General features: G+C 41.5%; 1 protein-coding gene across 1 annotated transcript; it reads right to left on the bottom strand.

Moving 5' to 3' along the window:
• Positions 1-392: 392 nt before the first annotated feature.
• On the bottom strand, positions 393-6,157 carry ING2 (inhibitor of growth family member 2). Its single transcript, XM_061177311.1, has 2 exons — positions 5,530-6,157; positions 393-1,214 (listed from the first exon to the last, which is right to left on the bottom strand). The coding sequence occupies exons 1-2, from the start codon at positions 5,699-5,701 to the stop codon at positions 544-546; spliced, it is 843 nt and encodes a 280-aa protein (XP_061033294.1). The 5' UTR covers positions 5,702-6,157; the 3' UTR covers positions 393-543.
• Positions 6,158-16,635: the final 10,478 nt, after the last annotated feature.

The following is a 16,635-nucleotide window of genomic DNA, read 5'->3' as shown; positions in this document are numbered from 1 at the left end:
CATGGAATCCCAAATTATTCTTATCTCTAGTTCCTTAAATTCTTGGAAGACTAGAGATGACCAAGTGTATGTATAAATGGGGCCAGGAAGAGAGAAGCTCTGAATGGTATAGTGTTCATATTTTAAATTACCCAAGATAATCTGAATGCTTACAGAGAACTCCAACTATATCTAAATTTTTTTAAGCACATAGACTAAAATGCTAGCAAAACTTTGGTGTTTACCCCAAAATTAGCATTGCATTTTCAGTGAAAAGGAACTAGGCATGGTTTGTGAAGTTTTTATCATGTTCACACCACCCTTCCCTACTCCCTGCTCCTTTCATCAGGTGATCTGAAGACTACCTGGTTTAAAATATTTGGTAATTCAGTGCAGAAAATTAAGGTCACAGACAAAGTACAACAACTTTTAATACACCATTAATACTAATGATTAAAAATTATTGCATAGTCTTATGCATTTACCCTAAAACATTTTCTGAAAGTAAATTCTGAAAGAATTATATAAAAGACAAATAACCCTTTAAAATGCAGATGGCCTTTACTACCTTGATCTTCTCTCCTTCTTTGTCTTTTCAGTACTTTTGTCCATCGTTTTCTCATTATCTCCCCTGCACTTTGGGCAATACCATTTCCCCTTTGGTTTATAGGTAAGTGAAACACATGAAAAGTGAAACCATTCAATTGGACACTGTTCATTGTCACATCCGATCATTTCCCCATAAGACACTTGGTTACATAAACAATATGTAGGTTCATTGGGATCTATTGCAAACTCAACAGGTGAAGCTTCCCTTTCCTGCTTGGCCTTGGAACGTTTCTTTTTCTTGGCTGACTTGGATTTCTTTTCTTTAGGTGGCTGATCATCACAGTCTTCAATCCCATTCGTCATGTGACACAGATCACGGCTTTCACTGGTTCGCTGTCGGCGGGGTCTTCTCGAAGATCGTTCTGGTTGGCTGGAATCCATCTTTGCTTTATCTGAGGCTCGCTCACTTTCAGCAGGATCTTGAAAACACTGTGAATGTAGCTCCATTTGCCTTGCCCGATTTTCCACCAATTCGAGCATCTGTGTGACAATCTGAATTTTTTCATCTCCCAATTCTTGACTATTGATTAATGCTCTCTGGAGATGCTGCTGGAGGCGTTTTTTCTGGTTTGAATCATCTTCTTTCTTATATTTTTCATAGACATCATCAATTTCCTTTAATGTTTCTAAAAAAGGAAAAGAAAATATATGGTAGCACATATAACATTTTTCAAGTTAGTTATTTTTCACAGAATTGGTACAGTTAGAATGAACTCAAACCATAAAACCACACTCCTCCATAGAATGAATACATGAAAAACATTTCATTTCCCTTAGAAAGACCACATATTATCCAACATGAAAGTACATTTAGAGATAAACTAATAAAAAGAATGAACACAAAACTCTCTTAATACTCATTCGTCTATATTAGAAAGGATAAGAGATGCGTGGCTAATTATTAATCAAAAGTCTTTACTTGGGCAGGAACACTCTGTGCCACTCTAGAGCTCACCCAGTGCCATATCACCTATACTTCAGGTAAACCTCAAAACTACCCTATATAAAATTTCCATGCTGGACTCCAGCCGTAAAACTTAAAAAGCTTCCAGGACTAGGCTAGATTACTGTCTAACTGTGTTTACAGGATTTACGGTTCAATCGATGACTTGCTACAGAACTCCAGAGAGACGCTATACCTTGACTTTCATATCATCCCCTGGACATTCTTAAGCAAAGCAGACACAAGTAACTCTTAGTTTCCCATCATATTAGCCTGAATGGCTCTTGTATTTCATCACATGGGAGAGTCTGAAAATCAAACTATTTCCGGAGCAGGTTTAGGTTCAGGTTCTGGCATCAACTGACTAAGCTACTAACAAAATTATAGTAAAGTCAGCACTGGATCACTGTGCTTTTGTAGATAACTCAGCCGTTGGTTCTCAGCTTTTTGAACTGCTGATTTAGATATTGCATAGCACGAGGACCCACTTACATCAATTAAAAATGGCCGAGTCATTAGAAGGTATACAAATATCTGAAAATATAGTTCCAGATGTCACCAAAATTTACATAGATGTCTTATTCAAATCTATTTCTCATCCTTATGAGATACAATGCTACCTGAAAGAGTTCTGTCTTAGTAAAGGTGGAGAAACAAAAATTAACTGGAATTTATCACACCCAATGCCATATATCACTGTTCTATCTTCTAATATCACTGCTCTAAAGACAACAGAAATGTTAGACGACCAAATACATACACTGGGAGCGTCTGTGAGTAAGGTAACATAGAGCAAGTATTCAGCACAACTTGTGAATTCGCGCCGCCCTGGAGAGTGTAGGTACTCACACTTGACGGACAACTATTTAACCCGGGATTCACGACAATGTGCTCTCACACATTTGAGGGTACTCATACCTGCAGAGCATATCTTTAAACAACGTTCACATCTAGCCCATTTGCCCAGCTAGGTATGTAAGTGGATTTCTTAAGAACCCAATTTTCCTCCAGGAAAAATAAGGAAATTATATATTTTCCCCTCAAACACACAAAATGTGAGGTTTAAAAAATAAAAGCAAAACTTATTCCAAACATTCTGTATCGAATAATCAGGAATTAGAACCTAAATATATTATTTCATAGCAGCACATTGATATTATACATGAAGTAAAAATTCACATCTTTAAGACACCTTAATTACCTGGTGAAATAACACTTACTGAACCTCTTCCATGTGACTTTCTCAGTAATCCCCACAGCAATCCCAGGAGGAAGCCACCACTTGTATATGTGAAGAAAATTAAGCTCAACAAGTATCAACCCCAGACTTTGAACTCTGCCATTATCTGTCAGTCTGGCTCTGCCCTTTAAGCACTTTCTACTCAGCTGCATGGAAGGCACTTAAAATTAAGTACGAAATTTTAGTTCAAAGGTTATTTACCTTTGAACTATGAACGAGAAATACTGGAACGAGAATATTGGAACAAAAATTGAGGTTCTCTAATAACCATACCCCATAATAAATACTTCATTCAGTTGTGAAATTGTTTTCTTCATTTCTCTATGTTTTTAAGGCTACTTTTGAGGTTCTTCAGTAACTTCTGAAAGTGTCTCAAATAGGTAGGAGAGAAATTTCTTTGACTACCTATATAATATATATCATCGAATTTTGCTGTAGGTATTAAATCTAAAAACAGGAAATACTTAAGAACTAGCAAAGAAACAAAAAACATGAAAAACCAAGAACACACAAGTATATAAAGCTAATAGAAAACTGAAAGTTGAGCTTAGTAAGCATGTGCAGAGTAAAAACTAGATCACTGTTTTGGTATTACTCTTCAAAAGAACTACAATTTTAATGGGGCTAAAATTTTTTTAAATCTCTCGATCTTTCAAGGCCTAATACTGTTTCTCATGTTACCAAAGCTACTTCTGTCAACTCTAGATGGTCAAGATGGCAGATTTCCCTGGAACAAATTGCCCCTCCCCAATTCAAATGAAAAAAAAATAGCTTAACTTTCGTGAAGGCAAACATGTCTTTAAAGAAATGTAAAAGCCTGCAAGCTTTACAAACTTCAGAGTTATGATTATTTGAAAAACTAAAAATGTTCAACATACAATTCTTAAGCACACATGTACAACATATAACATTTTTAGGTTACAATTCAGGTATGTGCTCCATGTCTATAGAAAATACCTTTGGAGAGCTTTTATTTAAAAAAACAAACAAACAAAAAAGATTTAAATAATTTAAAAACGAGCATGTGCACCTGCAGCAGCCAGGCTGTGGAGTCAAACATTCCCCACTTAATTGGACAAGTTACTTAAACTCCTTGTAAATTTAATTTGTCTGCAAAATGAATTTTTACTGCATTGTGAAGATTAAATGAGATAATGTTCTGGACGTGGTGCAGCAACTGACACACAGTAAGTAATCGTATTAATTCGCTTCCCCCCAACAGAGATCAGTCCTGTCAGTCATATGGGTTCAAAAGGCAGAAATAAATTATAGGTGAAAAAACACAGAGACACTTAAATGTTCTATCAGGCTACAGGCCCGAAAATACCACCCCAGAAATGCGTTCCTTAGACACTAAATCATAAAACTAGCGACGTGTCGAAAAACAGAGAATGGGTCCAAGAAGTTATCTTTTTAAAGTCCGTATGGCTGATTCCACATTATGTCCAAGGTCTGTTCCTTGATTCAGGGTTATTAAACCAAACGGCTCCCCATTTAAACTCCTCCCCTTGTAGTTACAGGCGAAAGGGCCACCAATGGTAAACAGTAAATAATATACTCTCTGTAAGAAAGGCTGATTCCAGGGAATCAACCCTAGCTCCTTGGGTCTGACCACAAAGGGTGGCTTTTGCCTCCGCACTTAAACTTGGCGGAGGAGGGACCCAGGGGTTAAGAGACGCCAGGCGGTTGCCCAGTCAACTAACCCACATCCTCCAGGGGCCCGGAAGTGACGCAACGCCCGGAACCTACGCGGTGCAAGGGCCAGCGACGATCACAGTAGCTGACTGTGTCTTTGTCGTGATTGAGTGATTGGGAAAAAGTCGAAAAATCAAACAAACATGTCCCAAATCCCAACACTGACTCCGCTCAGGACGAGCTAATGTCCCGCACGGTCCCCTCCCGAACAGCCAGTGTCGCCCAATTCTTCCTGCAACCAGCCATTTTCCAGACGGGCGGGAGTGCGCGCGTCCGCGCACCGCCCATGTCCTACGTCACGACCGCAGGCCCCGCCCCCAGCTCGGGCGGGGGGGTCCACCCCGCCACACACACCCCTCTCCCTTCCCCCGCGGGGACCCCTAGCCTTTTAACCATTTGGCTGAAAAGAGCTGGGAAAGGCTGTGGCCCGGAACTTTCCCTGGGGCGGGAGCGGGAAAGCCTCCTCTATTCCCAAGCCGGGAGCCGGAGAGCTGAGGGAGGGACCTCCCCGGAGGCCGCCTTCGCAGCCCTCTCGCGCCCCCTCCCCCCTGCACGTTCCAATGCATCTGCTCTCAGGGGGTGGGGGCCCGGGGGGGGGGGTGGGGAAAGCCAGGCCCCGGAGGCCAGCGGGAGTCCGGCCGCGGCCGGCCGCTCACTCCCCACAGCCCCCGCCCGGCTGCACACTCCCCGGCCGAGGCAGGAGGGTCTGCGGCACCGGGCAGGCGAGGGCCGGAACAAATGCTTGCTGCTTAAAATGGCTGATTCGTCTCCACACCAGCTGCAGCCGCTGGGTCTGCAGCGGGGGCTGACGAGCGGCCACCACCCCCACCCTTGAGACCCCCGAGAAGTCCTCGCCGACCGCAGCGGGGGAAGGGAGGGCCCCGAACCCGGTCTCCAGTCCCGTTCCCCCGTCCCACACACCAGACCCCCTCTGTGCAGTCGGGGAGACTGTCACAGGAGAAAAGGAAAGTGGCACTTCCCCGGGCAGGCTCCGAGCGACCGTGCCCGGCGGCCAGCAGACCCGAGTGGGGGAGGACCTTACCGGCAGCCCCGCGGCCCCTACCTTGATATTTGTTGTCCAGCTCTCGCAGCACGGACACGTTCCTCTGCATGTCGTGGGGCAGCGACTCCACGCACTCGAGGTAGTCCTGCACATAGCAGGTGAGGAGCCGGCTCCGCTCCCCGGTCAGGAGCGCGGCCGACGAGTAGAGTTGCTGTTGCTGCTGCCCTAACATCCTGCCGCCGCTGCTGCTCCTCGCCGCCGCCGCCGCCGCCGCCTCCGCATCCAGCAGCCACACATGCAACAGCCACGGCCGCCGCGGCTCCTCTGCTCGGCAGCCCGGCGCCGCGGGGACACCGGCAGCCGCTCGAGAGGGCACAGCCGAGTCCCCCGATCTCTACTCCCCGCAAAAGAAGCCCTCACTCCCCGCCCCCGCGGTAACAAGCCCAGGGGCGGGGCGAGATCGGGGCTCCCTCCTTTTCCCCCCTCCCTCCCCAGGACTAGAGCAGCGGGGATCCCCCCAGCGGAGCTGGCGCCGGGGTCCCGGGCGTTGACACTTCCTGTCCCCCTCGGAGTCACCAGATGCTACCAATGCCGTCTCGTAGCTCGGATCCCCATGACAAGCCTCTCGCTGGCCCCTTTCCTCCCAATCACCCTCCGTGCCTGTCGGAGAGTCTCTCACTGGACCGCCCCCGCCCCTCCGGCTGCGGCCGCCTCTGCGCCTGCGCAGGACTCCCTCCTAATAAGGCCGGGGGCCCGCCCCTACCGCCCAGCCGAAGGGTTCGCATTCTCCCGCCTTCCCTCCGCCACCCGGGCGATTGGTCTGTCAACTCTTGGCCCGGGGGGAGGGTGCGGAGGGCGGCCAAACGGTAGGCTGCGCCCCGCCCCCTCTTAAAGGGGAAGCACTGTCGGGTCCGCCTCTTTGCTCAATGTCTGAATGGGACTTGAGAGGGCAGGTGGCTGACCTCTTCCTTCCGTCCTGCCCACAGGGAGGGGGAAGCTTGGCCCAGCTCCCTCGGCCCGGTGTTACCGACTTTTTCCCCATCAGATGGATGTAGCGCGGCCCCTCGCGAGCCTTAAAAGGAGCAGCAAGCGGCCGCCTTACGCAGCGACCCGGAGGGAGTCCTGAGGGGACTACGCGGCGGGCGTGAGGCGAGCGCGGCTCCGGGCATGCGCGGCGGCTCTGTGCCCGTCGGGCCGGCACCGCCCTCTGGCTGTGTCTTCCTCCCGCCGCGGCCTTCGGGCTCCCGGAGCACCGGGGCTGATCGCCGAGGTAGGCGGTGCCCTTGCGGCCCCCTGCGTTTCTTTCTCCCTTAGTCCGTCCGCTTTTTGAATCTCCCTCCTGGCTTCTGCGAGCTCCCGCCCTTCCGCAGACGCGGGGGTCTCCCGCCGCGCCAGGACGTGCAGGTTTTGTCCACCCTAGGGCTCCTGAGGAATCGCGTTTAGTTTAGGCTCACTCTGCCCCATACCTGTTTGTCCGACAGACAACCTTTAAAAAAAAAAAAAAAAGTTTTCCCTCCGGGGATCAGAACGTTTAAACATTAAACGTAGGCAAGGGCTTCCTGGCGGCGTGAGGGGCACCACCACCTTAACATCTACGTAAGACTGAAAACCACTGGGGGCCGGGGTCCAGGGGTGATGGAGACGGGAGAACAGACCGAATCAGGAATCAGGCCCACGTCGTCATCTACGTGACCGGCCGACAGGGTTTAATTCCTATCTGGGGTTAAATGAAATGCCAAGCAGAGGAGTTGATTTTAATTCCAGATGGACTCAGTGTATATAACAGCGTGTATTTTTCAAAGAAATGGGTGTAAAGAGAACGAATACGCGGAGAATTTTAACGGAATGCCTATGTAAACAAGCACTATTGTGAGTAGTACATTTGAGTTAAAAAGAAAACGTGAGGGGGCGATAAATTGGGATTTCTCCTTATATCCAGTTGGTTTGCAGCGGTGGGGCACCTGTATGGTGACCTATTTAGGGCACTTTTGAAACAGCTGTTAATAGTACGTAACCACTGACAGGGAAAGAGAAATCTAGACCTTGATCTAGAGGATATTTTAAATTTCAAACCGAAACAAAGCACTCTTGGAAATTTGAGTCTTGGGAACAAGATAATATGGCTCAGGACTCAGAGATTGTCTTGTATTATTATCCTGTGACACTTGGAGGTTTTGACCACTTGAATATTTAGTCAACCCAGGCAGTCCAGTGTCTTGTATTTCTGAGAACCGTCTAGGGATTTTCTTGTTGTCATTCTTTAAATCAGATTAAGCAGCCAGGTCTTGTCCAAAAAGTCACTGTTAAGAATTGAATTTTAATCACCTTTTACGTAAACCCTACTATTTTTGTTTACTCATAGATTTAAATCAGCTAGTTTTTATTGAAGGCCCCAGATAATGCAAGATGCCTTATTATTTACTGATTCAGGTTAGACACAGAACGCACATATGGGTTTTATTCAGCCTGAGAAGTGGTCTGCAGGCAGATATAACACATGGTTTGAGACTAGAAGTGAGAAAACGCAATGATTCATAATACCTAGAGCACTCCTTCCAGGAACCATGAGCAGGATGAGGAAGGAAGGATGAGTATGGAAGTGAAGACCTTTTAGAGTATTATTTTGACCTTTCATAATTCTGTTGAACAGGCTGAAAGGAAGCAAAAAGTCTAAATAATGATTCTGCAGCTTGTGTTGATCTAAACCTGTAAAGAACACTCTCATATGGTAATCTATGTGTGTATGTGAATTGTCAGACATGTGCTTTTTTTGCTATAATAATTTATAAAAGTTAATCAAAGACTTAACTCCTGCCGTACATGTGAAAGCAGATTGTGTGAGGAGAGTAAAAAAAAAAATCACTATACTCCCCAAACTCAGCCCTTTGACTTTGGTTATTTATCATGTCCTTTTCTTTTTAGTTATCACTTAACTGGAAATTTGGGGCCTTTTCAAATTGGGTTCCTGTACCCTGCTAAATGCAATATTTAAAAGTCCCCAGTTCTCCACAATATAGAAGTTAATTGGTGATATTTAATTGTATGAATAAAGCAAAAAGGCATCTTATTTGCTCTTCAGTATATTTTCTGAAGTAACCTTAAAAAAGATAAATAACTGACACCCCCAAATTAGTAGAACTATCTGAGGTTAACTTTAATTCTAAATCAGTTACTGTGAGACGTCCCTGGTAGAAATGTTTAAGAGATCTCTGGTAGGCCCTTATTTATACTGTAAGGGGAGGGGGGACCACTTCAAACTCTGATGGAAAACAAACTAGCAAGTAGTTCTGAAGGTTTCCTAAAGATACCTCCTGAGAAGATTCAGCTACTGCTTGAGTCAGGACAATTAAATTTGAAGTCCTTTTTTTCTTTTTAATATTTTTTAAAACTTTATTATGGAAAATTTCAAGCACACACAAAAGTAGAGGTAATAGTACAATAAATCCTAATATACCATTCATCCAGCTTGAACATTTATCAATATATGGTCCTTAATATTTCACTCCCTTATCCTTGCTGGATTATTATCATTTTCTCTGTACTTTAAATATGAACGGATAAGAGAGAACTTTTAAAAAACATCGACAATACCATTATCCCATCCAAAAATTATCTTACTGCCATTTAATATCCAGACAATTGAAATTTCCCTATTGTCTCATTAATATTATTTTACACTTGGTTTGTTCAACAGGATCCAAACAAATTCCACACTGCATTTGGTTAGTGAGGTCTTTTCTAAACTAGTAAAAGGCAGTTAATTCCCTATTTAATTCAGGGAAGCAGATAGCAATGTTTTTTCTAAGGAAGATATTTGGATTGTTAAAAAGCACTGTTCAAAATGTAGGAAAATTCAAGAAAATCACTTTAAAATCCTCATATTGAAAGGTCACCAATTGATAGCCCACTGTAGAAATGTAATTATACCTAATGCAAATAAATAAATCCTTTAAAAACCTAGGCATTTGCTTTAGAGTGTAATTTGTTCTAGAAGGTCCAAGTGAAGCATTTTAAATTGTACTGAAAAAACCTGAAACTTTAAATCAATTCATTAGTACAATAGGCGACAACAATAACCACAAATACTAACAGTCTACGTCTCCACTGAGCTCAGTTTTAAAGCATTTTTGATTGCTTTATTGCGTAAGTAGTACAACTTAATTGTAGAAAAAAAAATAAAGCAAAAAAGAAGACATATAAAATCACTAAAAACTGGAAATAAGTCTTCTTGGTATCTAAGTATACTCCCAAGATGATTCCATTTTAGTTTTTTGTTTTAAGGAAACACTTTGTCTAGGACTAAAGGACAAAGTTAAGAAAATACCAGATTCTCGAGATGCAATATTGCTAATATGAGTACTGTTAGCCTGTACATTTAGTTTATGAGGTAGGCAGCGCAGATGGGTGTATACAATCAATCATACTGTGGGTTATAGTACTGTGCAGCAATTAGAATGACCACTAACAGCAAAAGAGTATCCTAAACCTTTTAATGAAGGTACTGTGAATGACTGGGTCTACAGTCATAGAATTTTCAGTATGATCAAATGTCATTCCCATAACCAAGAAGAAGAGCAAACACGTATTATCCACTTTGGTTATCCCAGAGAGAAAAATAACACGTATGGTATACTTTGCATATTGCTGACCAGAAAAACATTCAATTTTCCCTGGATGGTTACCATAGTTACATGAGCCGTTTATAACATCAAGAGGAGGAACTAGGTCACAGTATTAAAGGAGTTTGAATTATGCAATTATGTTTCCTAAAAACAGGGGAAAGGGTTTAAAATTTAGGGAAGAGAGATTTATACTAATGTTCAAAATTGAAATTCTAGTCTAATTTTGCTGGTGAAACAATAAATCTGTCTAAAATTAAATGGTTGATATTGTAGGTGTAAATAGTTTAACCTGTACAAATAATGTAATAGCTTGATCCATAAGTGTGATAAAAGAGATGCCAGCATATTCTGTCCTTGTCATTACCCCTTTATCTTAGTGAGCTACCTTACCTTAAAATGTTTTTGTAGATAATCAATAAACCCAACAATAGCCTAGAATCTTGGAGTAGCCAAAATATGTAAACTGAAGCTTTGACCTCTTACCTTTGCAAGTTTGAGATTAAAGCTTGGTACAATGCCTGTCATATGCTACTCTTAATTTGTTGTAGAGATTTTCCTATTAATTTCATCAAAGGGAGAGAGAAGGGTGGTAAAGAGGGAAGGTGTTGAAAGCCATATTAGCATATACTCATCCTCTTTAAATTATGTGTGTGTTTCTTTTTTTACTAAGAACCTCAAAAAAGATAATTTTATTCAAGAACTGTGTCTGTTGTATCAGAGCCCTGCACAGTGCTGAATAAATAGAGGTTGGATGAAGGAAAAGCAAAGAAGGGGCTTCCCTGACGGCGCGGTGGTTAAGAATCCGCCTGCCAAAAAAAAAAAAAAAAAAAAGAATCCGCCTGCCAATGCAGGGGACACGGGTTCAAGCCCTGGTCCGGGAAGATCCTACATGCCGCGGAGCAACTAAGCCCGTGCGCCACAACTACTGAGCCTGTGCTCTAGAGCCTGAGAGCCACAACTACTGAGCCCACGTGCCACAGCTACTGAGCCTGCACGCCACAACTACTGAAGCCCACGCACCTAGAGCCCGTGCTCCACAACAAGAGAAGCCACCGCAATGAGAAGCCCGCGCAGCACAACGAAGAGTAGCCCCCACTCGCTGCAACTAGAGAAAGCCCGCGCGCAGCAACGAAGACCCACCACCGCCAAATAAATAAATAAATTTATTTAAAAAAAAAAGAAAAGCAAAGAAAAAACTTCATCTCAAGGTTGCACAATTTCAGATGGTCATTTTTAATCTTCTGATCACTATAGACTCATAGACTTTGTATAGCTAAAACTAATCTTAGTTCAGTGATTTCCCTCAAAGGAAGAGAGAGCAGGCAACAGGCAGCCTCGCTGAGTAGCTGGATGAGCTACTGCTGCTGATGTTAATTCATCATAACCATCATGTCTGTAGGGAAGGAAGGGGGAGAGGTTGAGAATCCCTATTATAGCTCACCTCTAGACCAATTTTTTTTTTACAGGTGATAATATGGGGACCCAGAGAAGTTAAGTAACTTGCCCAGGGTCACACAGCAATTCATGAAATAAGTGTACACCTAAAAATTTAAGAGTAAAACAAATATTAGTTAATCTTAGCTGATAATCATTGGAAAGGAGAAAAGTACCCATAGAAAAAACAATTAAGAACTTGGGATATTATAAAATTACTTTTTCTGAGAAGTCTTGCAGCAAATTTGACAAAATTACCTCTAAAGGAAAATTAGAATTTCCTGAACAATAATTTCCAAAATAATCATAAAATCAAAAGTACTAGAAATCATGTATCCTTTAGACATTTATTTTCAAGGGCAAATGCCTTTTGCCTTCAGCTCTAGTTAAGATAAGAATGGTTTTTTAAAAATAAAACTCATGCTACTGGTGAGGAGCTTTTTGCTGAATCTTTTGTTCCTTGTAACGATTCTAATTGATTACTTAATGAGGCTTTATTGGAGCTATTGTTACATTAATTGCTCTTGGCAAGGTTAATTTAATCCAGCACTTTGGTGAATATTGATTTAGCTTCTGAGGGTAAATTTTAAAAAATTGTTTATCTAGTTTATTTCTGTAAATTGGAGTTCTCTGACTCTTTTATCTATGGAAACCAGTATATCTCGCTTTATTCAATATATCTTTCTGGAAAATTGTGTTAAAACCTTATTTTGCTACAAGTAATTTTATAAATTTATTTATTTTATTTATTTATCTTTGGCTACATTGGGTCTTCATTGCTGCGCGCGGGCTTTCTCTAGTTGCGGCGAGCAGGGGCTACTCTTTGTTGTGGTGCGCGTGCTTCTCATTGTGGTGGCTTCTCTTGTTTCAGAGCACGGGCTCTAGGCGCGTGGGCTTCAGTAGCTGTGGCTCGTGGGCTTCAGAGCGCGTGCTCCGCAGCATGTGGGATCTTCCCAGACCGGGGCTCAAACCCGTGTGCCCTGCATTGGCAGGCGGATTCTTGACCACTGTGCCACCAGGGAAGCCCCTACAAGTAACTTGAAATGTGCTGGTTCTATAAAATAAAAGACCCACATTTTAGAAATATTTAACAAATAATTTATCTTATTTTCTTTTGTTTTCTAGACTGCCCTCAATTGTTTTCTGCTTGAGAAAACATAGGTTGTGTTCTTCATTATCTATCTGCAGCCAAAGTGTGGCATCTTTTGCTTGTTCTAACTGTCGTATACATTCCAGATCCTTTAGCATAATATACTTTGGTCACAGAAATGACATCTTCAGGGAGAAAACTTTGAAGAAATTCCTGAAAGTCACAGTAGAAATACTTTCTTCTGTTACCTGCTGAAAGTAAGTACTAGAATTAGAGAGATTAAAAAAACAAAGATATAAAAGTTATGGGGAATAATTTCTATGGAAAGTATTAGAGGCTAAAAAGCTTACTGTTATGGGAAAACAGAAGAAACAGAGAAAGGAATGATTATTTCAGCCATTAACGGTGGTGGTACAACAGGAGAATTAAAGTTTAGGGACCATGATATTTAAATTATATCTACAGAAACTATTTGTTACTCCTTTATGCATAACAAAAAATACAGTTGTAATACAGGGTTGGACTAATAGCCTATCTAACGTAATCTTTGAAAAGTGGCATGATGATTCAAAAATAATTGCAAAAGAGCCTAGTGGCTTCCTTACATGATGTTAGTTTTATTTTTTTTTTAATTTATTTTATTGACATATAGTTCATTTACAATGTTGTGTTGATTTCTGCTGTACAACACAGTGATTCAGTTATACATATATATATATATACACTCTTTTTCATATTCTTTTCCATTATGGTTTATAACAGGATATTGAATATAGTTCCTTGATATTAGCTTCAGAATATGCCTAACTTTTACTCTTCAGGTAAAATATCTCTGGAAGAATAGTCCAGTGTTATCTATGGTAGTAGTTGCCTTTGATTTAGAGCCTGGGGATCTGGAGTTGGAGGGAGACTTAGTTTTCACAAATATCATTTTGCACATTTGATTTTTTTGATACACGTATTGCTTCAACAAAATTTAAACTTTATTTTTAATATAAAAGAAGCAAAAAGCTTTCCGTACATTCTGCAATAACAAAATGCATATGTATACTACCCACTGGGAAAGGAGCACATGAGTAAATACACTCAATATTCAGATTTAGTTCACTTTTTTGAGAATTCTTCTGCTACTACTGCTAGTAATGTCTATACTTTACATACTAGCATTCTAATTGCAAATATATTGTTACACAAAAATAAAATTAATAAATACCACATTGTTAAGCTTGAAGCTTTTGAAGACATCACACTTTAGAAACTGATCTAGGCAGTTTTGGCTCAGAAATACATTTTTTTGTGAAGTTTTTTAGCAGTTTAGGAGAAGTTATGTGTAGCTCTTTTCTCATTCAGTATAGCCCTCAACTTGTTAAGAGCTTTCTAAATTTTTGTGTGATCTTACTTGAATACCTTAGGTTAAGATGGAATACCTCTTATCATTTTTATGAGTTGAATGTTTTAAAAATTCACATTCAGGCTAATGTTCTGTGTTCATGCCATCTATAACTTGTACCTACAACCTCAGAAGGGAACTGCGAACTGTGTCTACCCCAGAAGGAGTCCTTCCCTGATGTCTCTTATTGAGCTGTGGTCTTCTCTATAGGATTGAAATTTCGCAGAAGTTATCTAATGAAGAGGAATCTGAACATAGCAGTTGAGGAAGGACAAAGATTGGGAGAAGAGCCCAGATGTCATAAAGCAAAGAGAGGATGAGGTACAGGAAGCAGCTATTATTATTTCTGTTGCGTGGCTCAAAGAACTCCAAGAAATTGATTCCATTCCACTGGGCATAGTTTTCAATTTGGGCTAGGAATTTATTTTTTAATAAAATTGATATTAGTGGAAACACACGGGAAACAGACAGGAAAACAATTGGACATAGTGACCTGAGTGGTTACAATACCTCATATAAGGCATCTTTTTCAGAAATTATTCTTCGGTGTGTGTTGGGTTGCTTTCTAGGTAAGAATGGGAGTGACAACTCTGCTGTAATGAATAAGGGCCTGGGTAGGGAGAGGGAAGGAGAAGCCAGGAAGGAGCAATTAACAGGGAAATGAGGTTATGTGGAAGGAAGGAGATAGATTCAGGAAATTTCCAGGAGGTAATATCAACTGGGTTTAGTGACTGTTTTTAAGGGATGGGGCCATAAGGAGGTGGTGGCAATGTTGTACAGAATAGAAGATCCAGGAAGCAGAGCAGGTTTGTTGGGAAAGATACAGATTTAAATCATACAATGTTTATAACCCTGTAGTTTTTTTTTAGGCCTCCTCTTCCAAACAGCATAAACTGTTGCTTCCTAGATGTAGCCTGCTTGTCTGTAAAGAACAGCCAGCCATAGAAATTGGAGGCTGGGAATGTGTTGGGAAGGGTAGAGAGACTAGAGGAAATGATTTAGATGTGCAGTGGTCTTAAAAATATTTTCCCGCAAGCCAGGACTTAGCTAGCTTTGTATCACTTCTATTAGTAAAACGGGAGTCGGTAATAGGGGATAGCAAGGATGGACAGACCCCTGGGAGGAAGAGTTAATGCAGCAGGTCTGGTTGCTTATTCCTTGCATGTCTCCGAGGAAACCATGACTGACCCGGCCAACCCTGGGAATTTGGCCTGTGCAATGTTCTTTATGTTAGTGACGATTTTGTTGTGTACACCTGGAGAAATGGAACACGCCATACTGGCTTGTCAGGTTGCTTTGCACAACACGTACACCTGGTTTCATTGTTGGGGTCCTGAGTCTCAGTTGCCATAGCTGATTGTATAGCAGAATGTGTGGACGTTAATAGCTCCCCATAAAAGCCTTGGACCCTGAGACTCAAATGGGCTTCCTCAGGTAGAGCTATTCCACACATGCCTGTAGTTTTGCTGCTAGACAGAGAGAGAGAATTCCTTGCAGCTTCAGGCCAAGAACATTGGAAGCTTGTGCTGACCTCTCTGGACTTCCCCAATGCATCTTTTTCCCGTTGCTTTTGCTCTCTCTCCTTTGCTCTAATAAGTCCTAGCCATGTTTATAACCTGATATTGAGGCTTGTGAGTGATTCTGGGATCACCAAAGGAAACAACCATATATAAAGTTCTGAAGAAATTTAAAACCCAATTTGTCCATTTGAGTCTTGATAGGATTCACTGAAAAAAGAATAATCAACATATGCAAGTATGTGCTATGTATGGATTTAAACCGAATCAAATCTTTGGTCCATGTCCAGGAGACATTTATAGTCTCTGTAGGGATATATAACACGTATATAGAGTGTTAGGCAAATGCCTACAGGCACAAGTATAAATAAAATCAAATTAGCAATAAATGTAGAAGCAAGGCAGAAAAAGAGAGTAAAATTTGTAGGAGTCAATCATGGTTTATGGAAGATGGTGCATATTTAAGAAGAAATATGGGACCATGTTGTCAAATAATGGCTTTTGCTTTTTTCCTTCATATGTACTTTCGCAGTATGTAAAAAAAAATGAAATAAAAAACATTTTTTTCTGGATTTTATCTGATGAGTGCTGAGTCCAACAGAACTTTGACTGAATTATTTGTGTGGAATCAAAATTTGCACTAAATCAAAATGTAAGTAGTCTATGTAACAATAGTTTTTGAGCCGTACAGTTATTAATTGTGGCTATGAGTTAATATTCTCTTATATTATCATTCCAAAGACTCCACCCAACTCCTGTTATAATCAATAAATCATATCTGGTATTTCTTCAGCTATTTAGTTAAACTGCTTACAGCCAAAGAATAAGAATGAACTTTGAAAGTTCTGCTTCTGGTACTAGCCAGATAGGTCCTATCAAATCACCCTCCCACAAATAACAGCTATAAATTCTGGATAAAATATTTTAAAAATACCAAAAGGCACTGGAAAGCAAGCAAAAGAAGTCAATACTTGGAAGAATGAAATGGCACTTCAGGCGTTTCCTATTTTTATGTCTTTAGCCTGCAGTGCCCAGTTTTGTAGGATGACTTAAACTTAGAAACTTGCAGATGTACTGGCTTGAAGAGCCAGAGGATGGAGACCAGGGCAACTA

This window comes from Eubalaena glacialis, chromosome 20 (genome assembly GCF_028564815.1).
Source record: "Eubalaena glacialis isolate mEubGla1 chromosome 20, mEubGla1.1.hap2.+ XY, whole genome shotgun sequence".
In the NCBI taxonomy this organism is placed as follows: domain Eukaryota; kingdom Metazoa; phylum Chordata; class Mammalia; order Artiodactyla; family Balaenidae; genus Eubalaena; species Eubalaena glacialis.
The sequence above is the reverse complement of the archived record's forward strand: the minus strand, read 5'-3'. Positions and strand labels throughout refer to the sequence as shown.

Bases quoted from the DNA above. Each gene is read 5' to 3' on its own strand.
- ING2 (XM_061177311.1), bottom strand. From the start codon at position 5,701: ATGTTAGGGCAGCAGCAACAGCAACTCTACTCGTCGGCCGCGCTCCTG. The intron at 1,215-5,529 runs GTAGGGGCCGCG...TTCCTTTTTTAG, and splicing joins GCTGGACAACAAATATCAAG to AAACATTAAAGGAAATTGAT.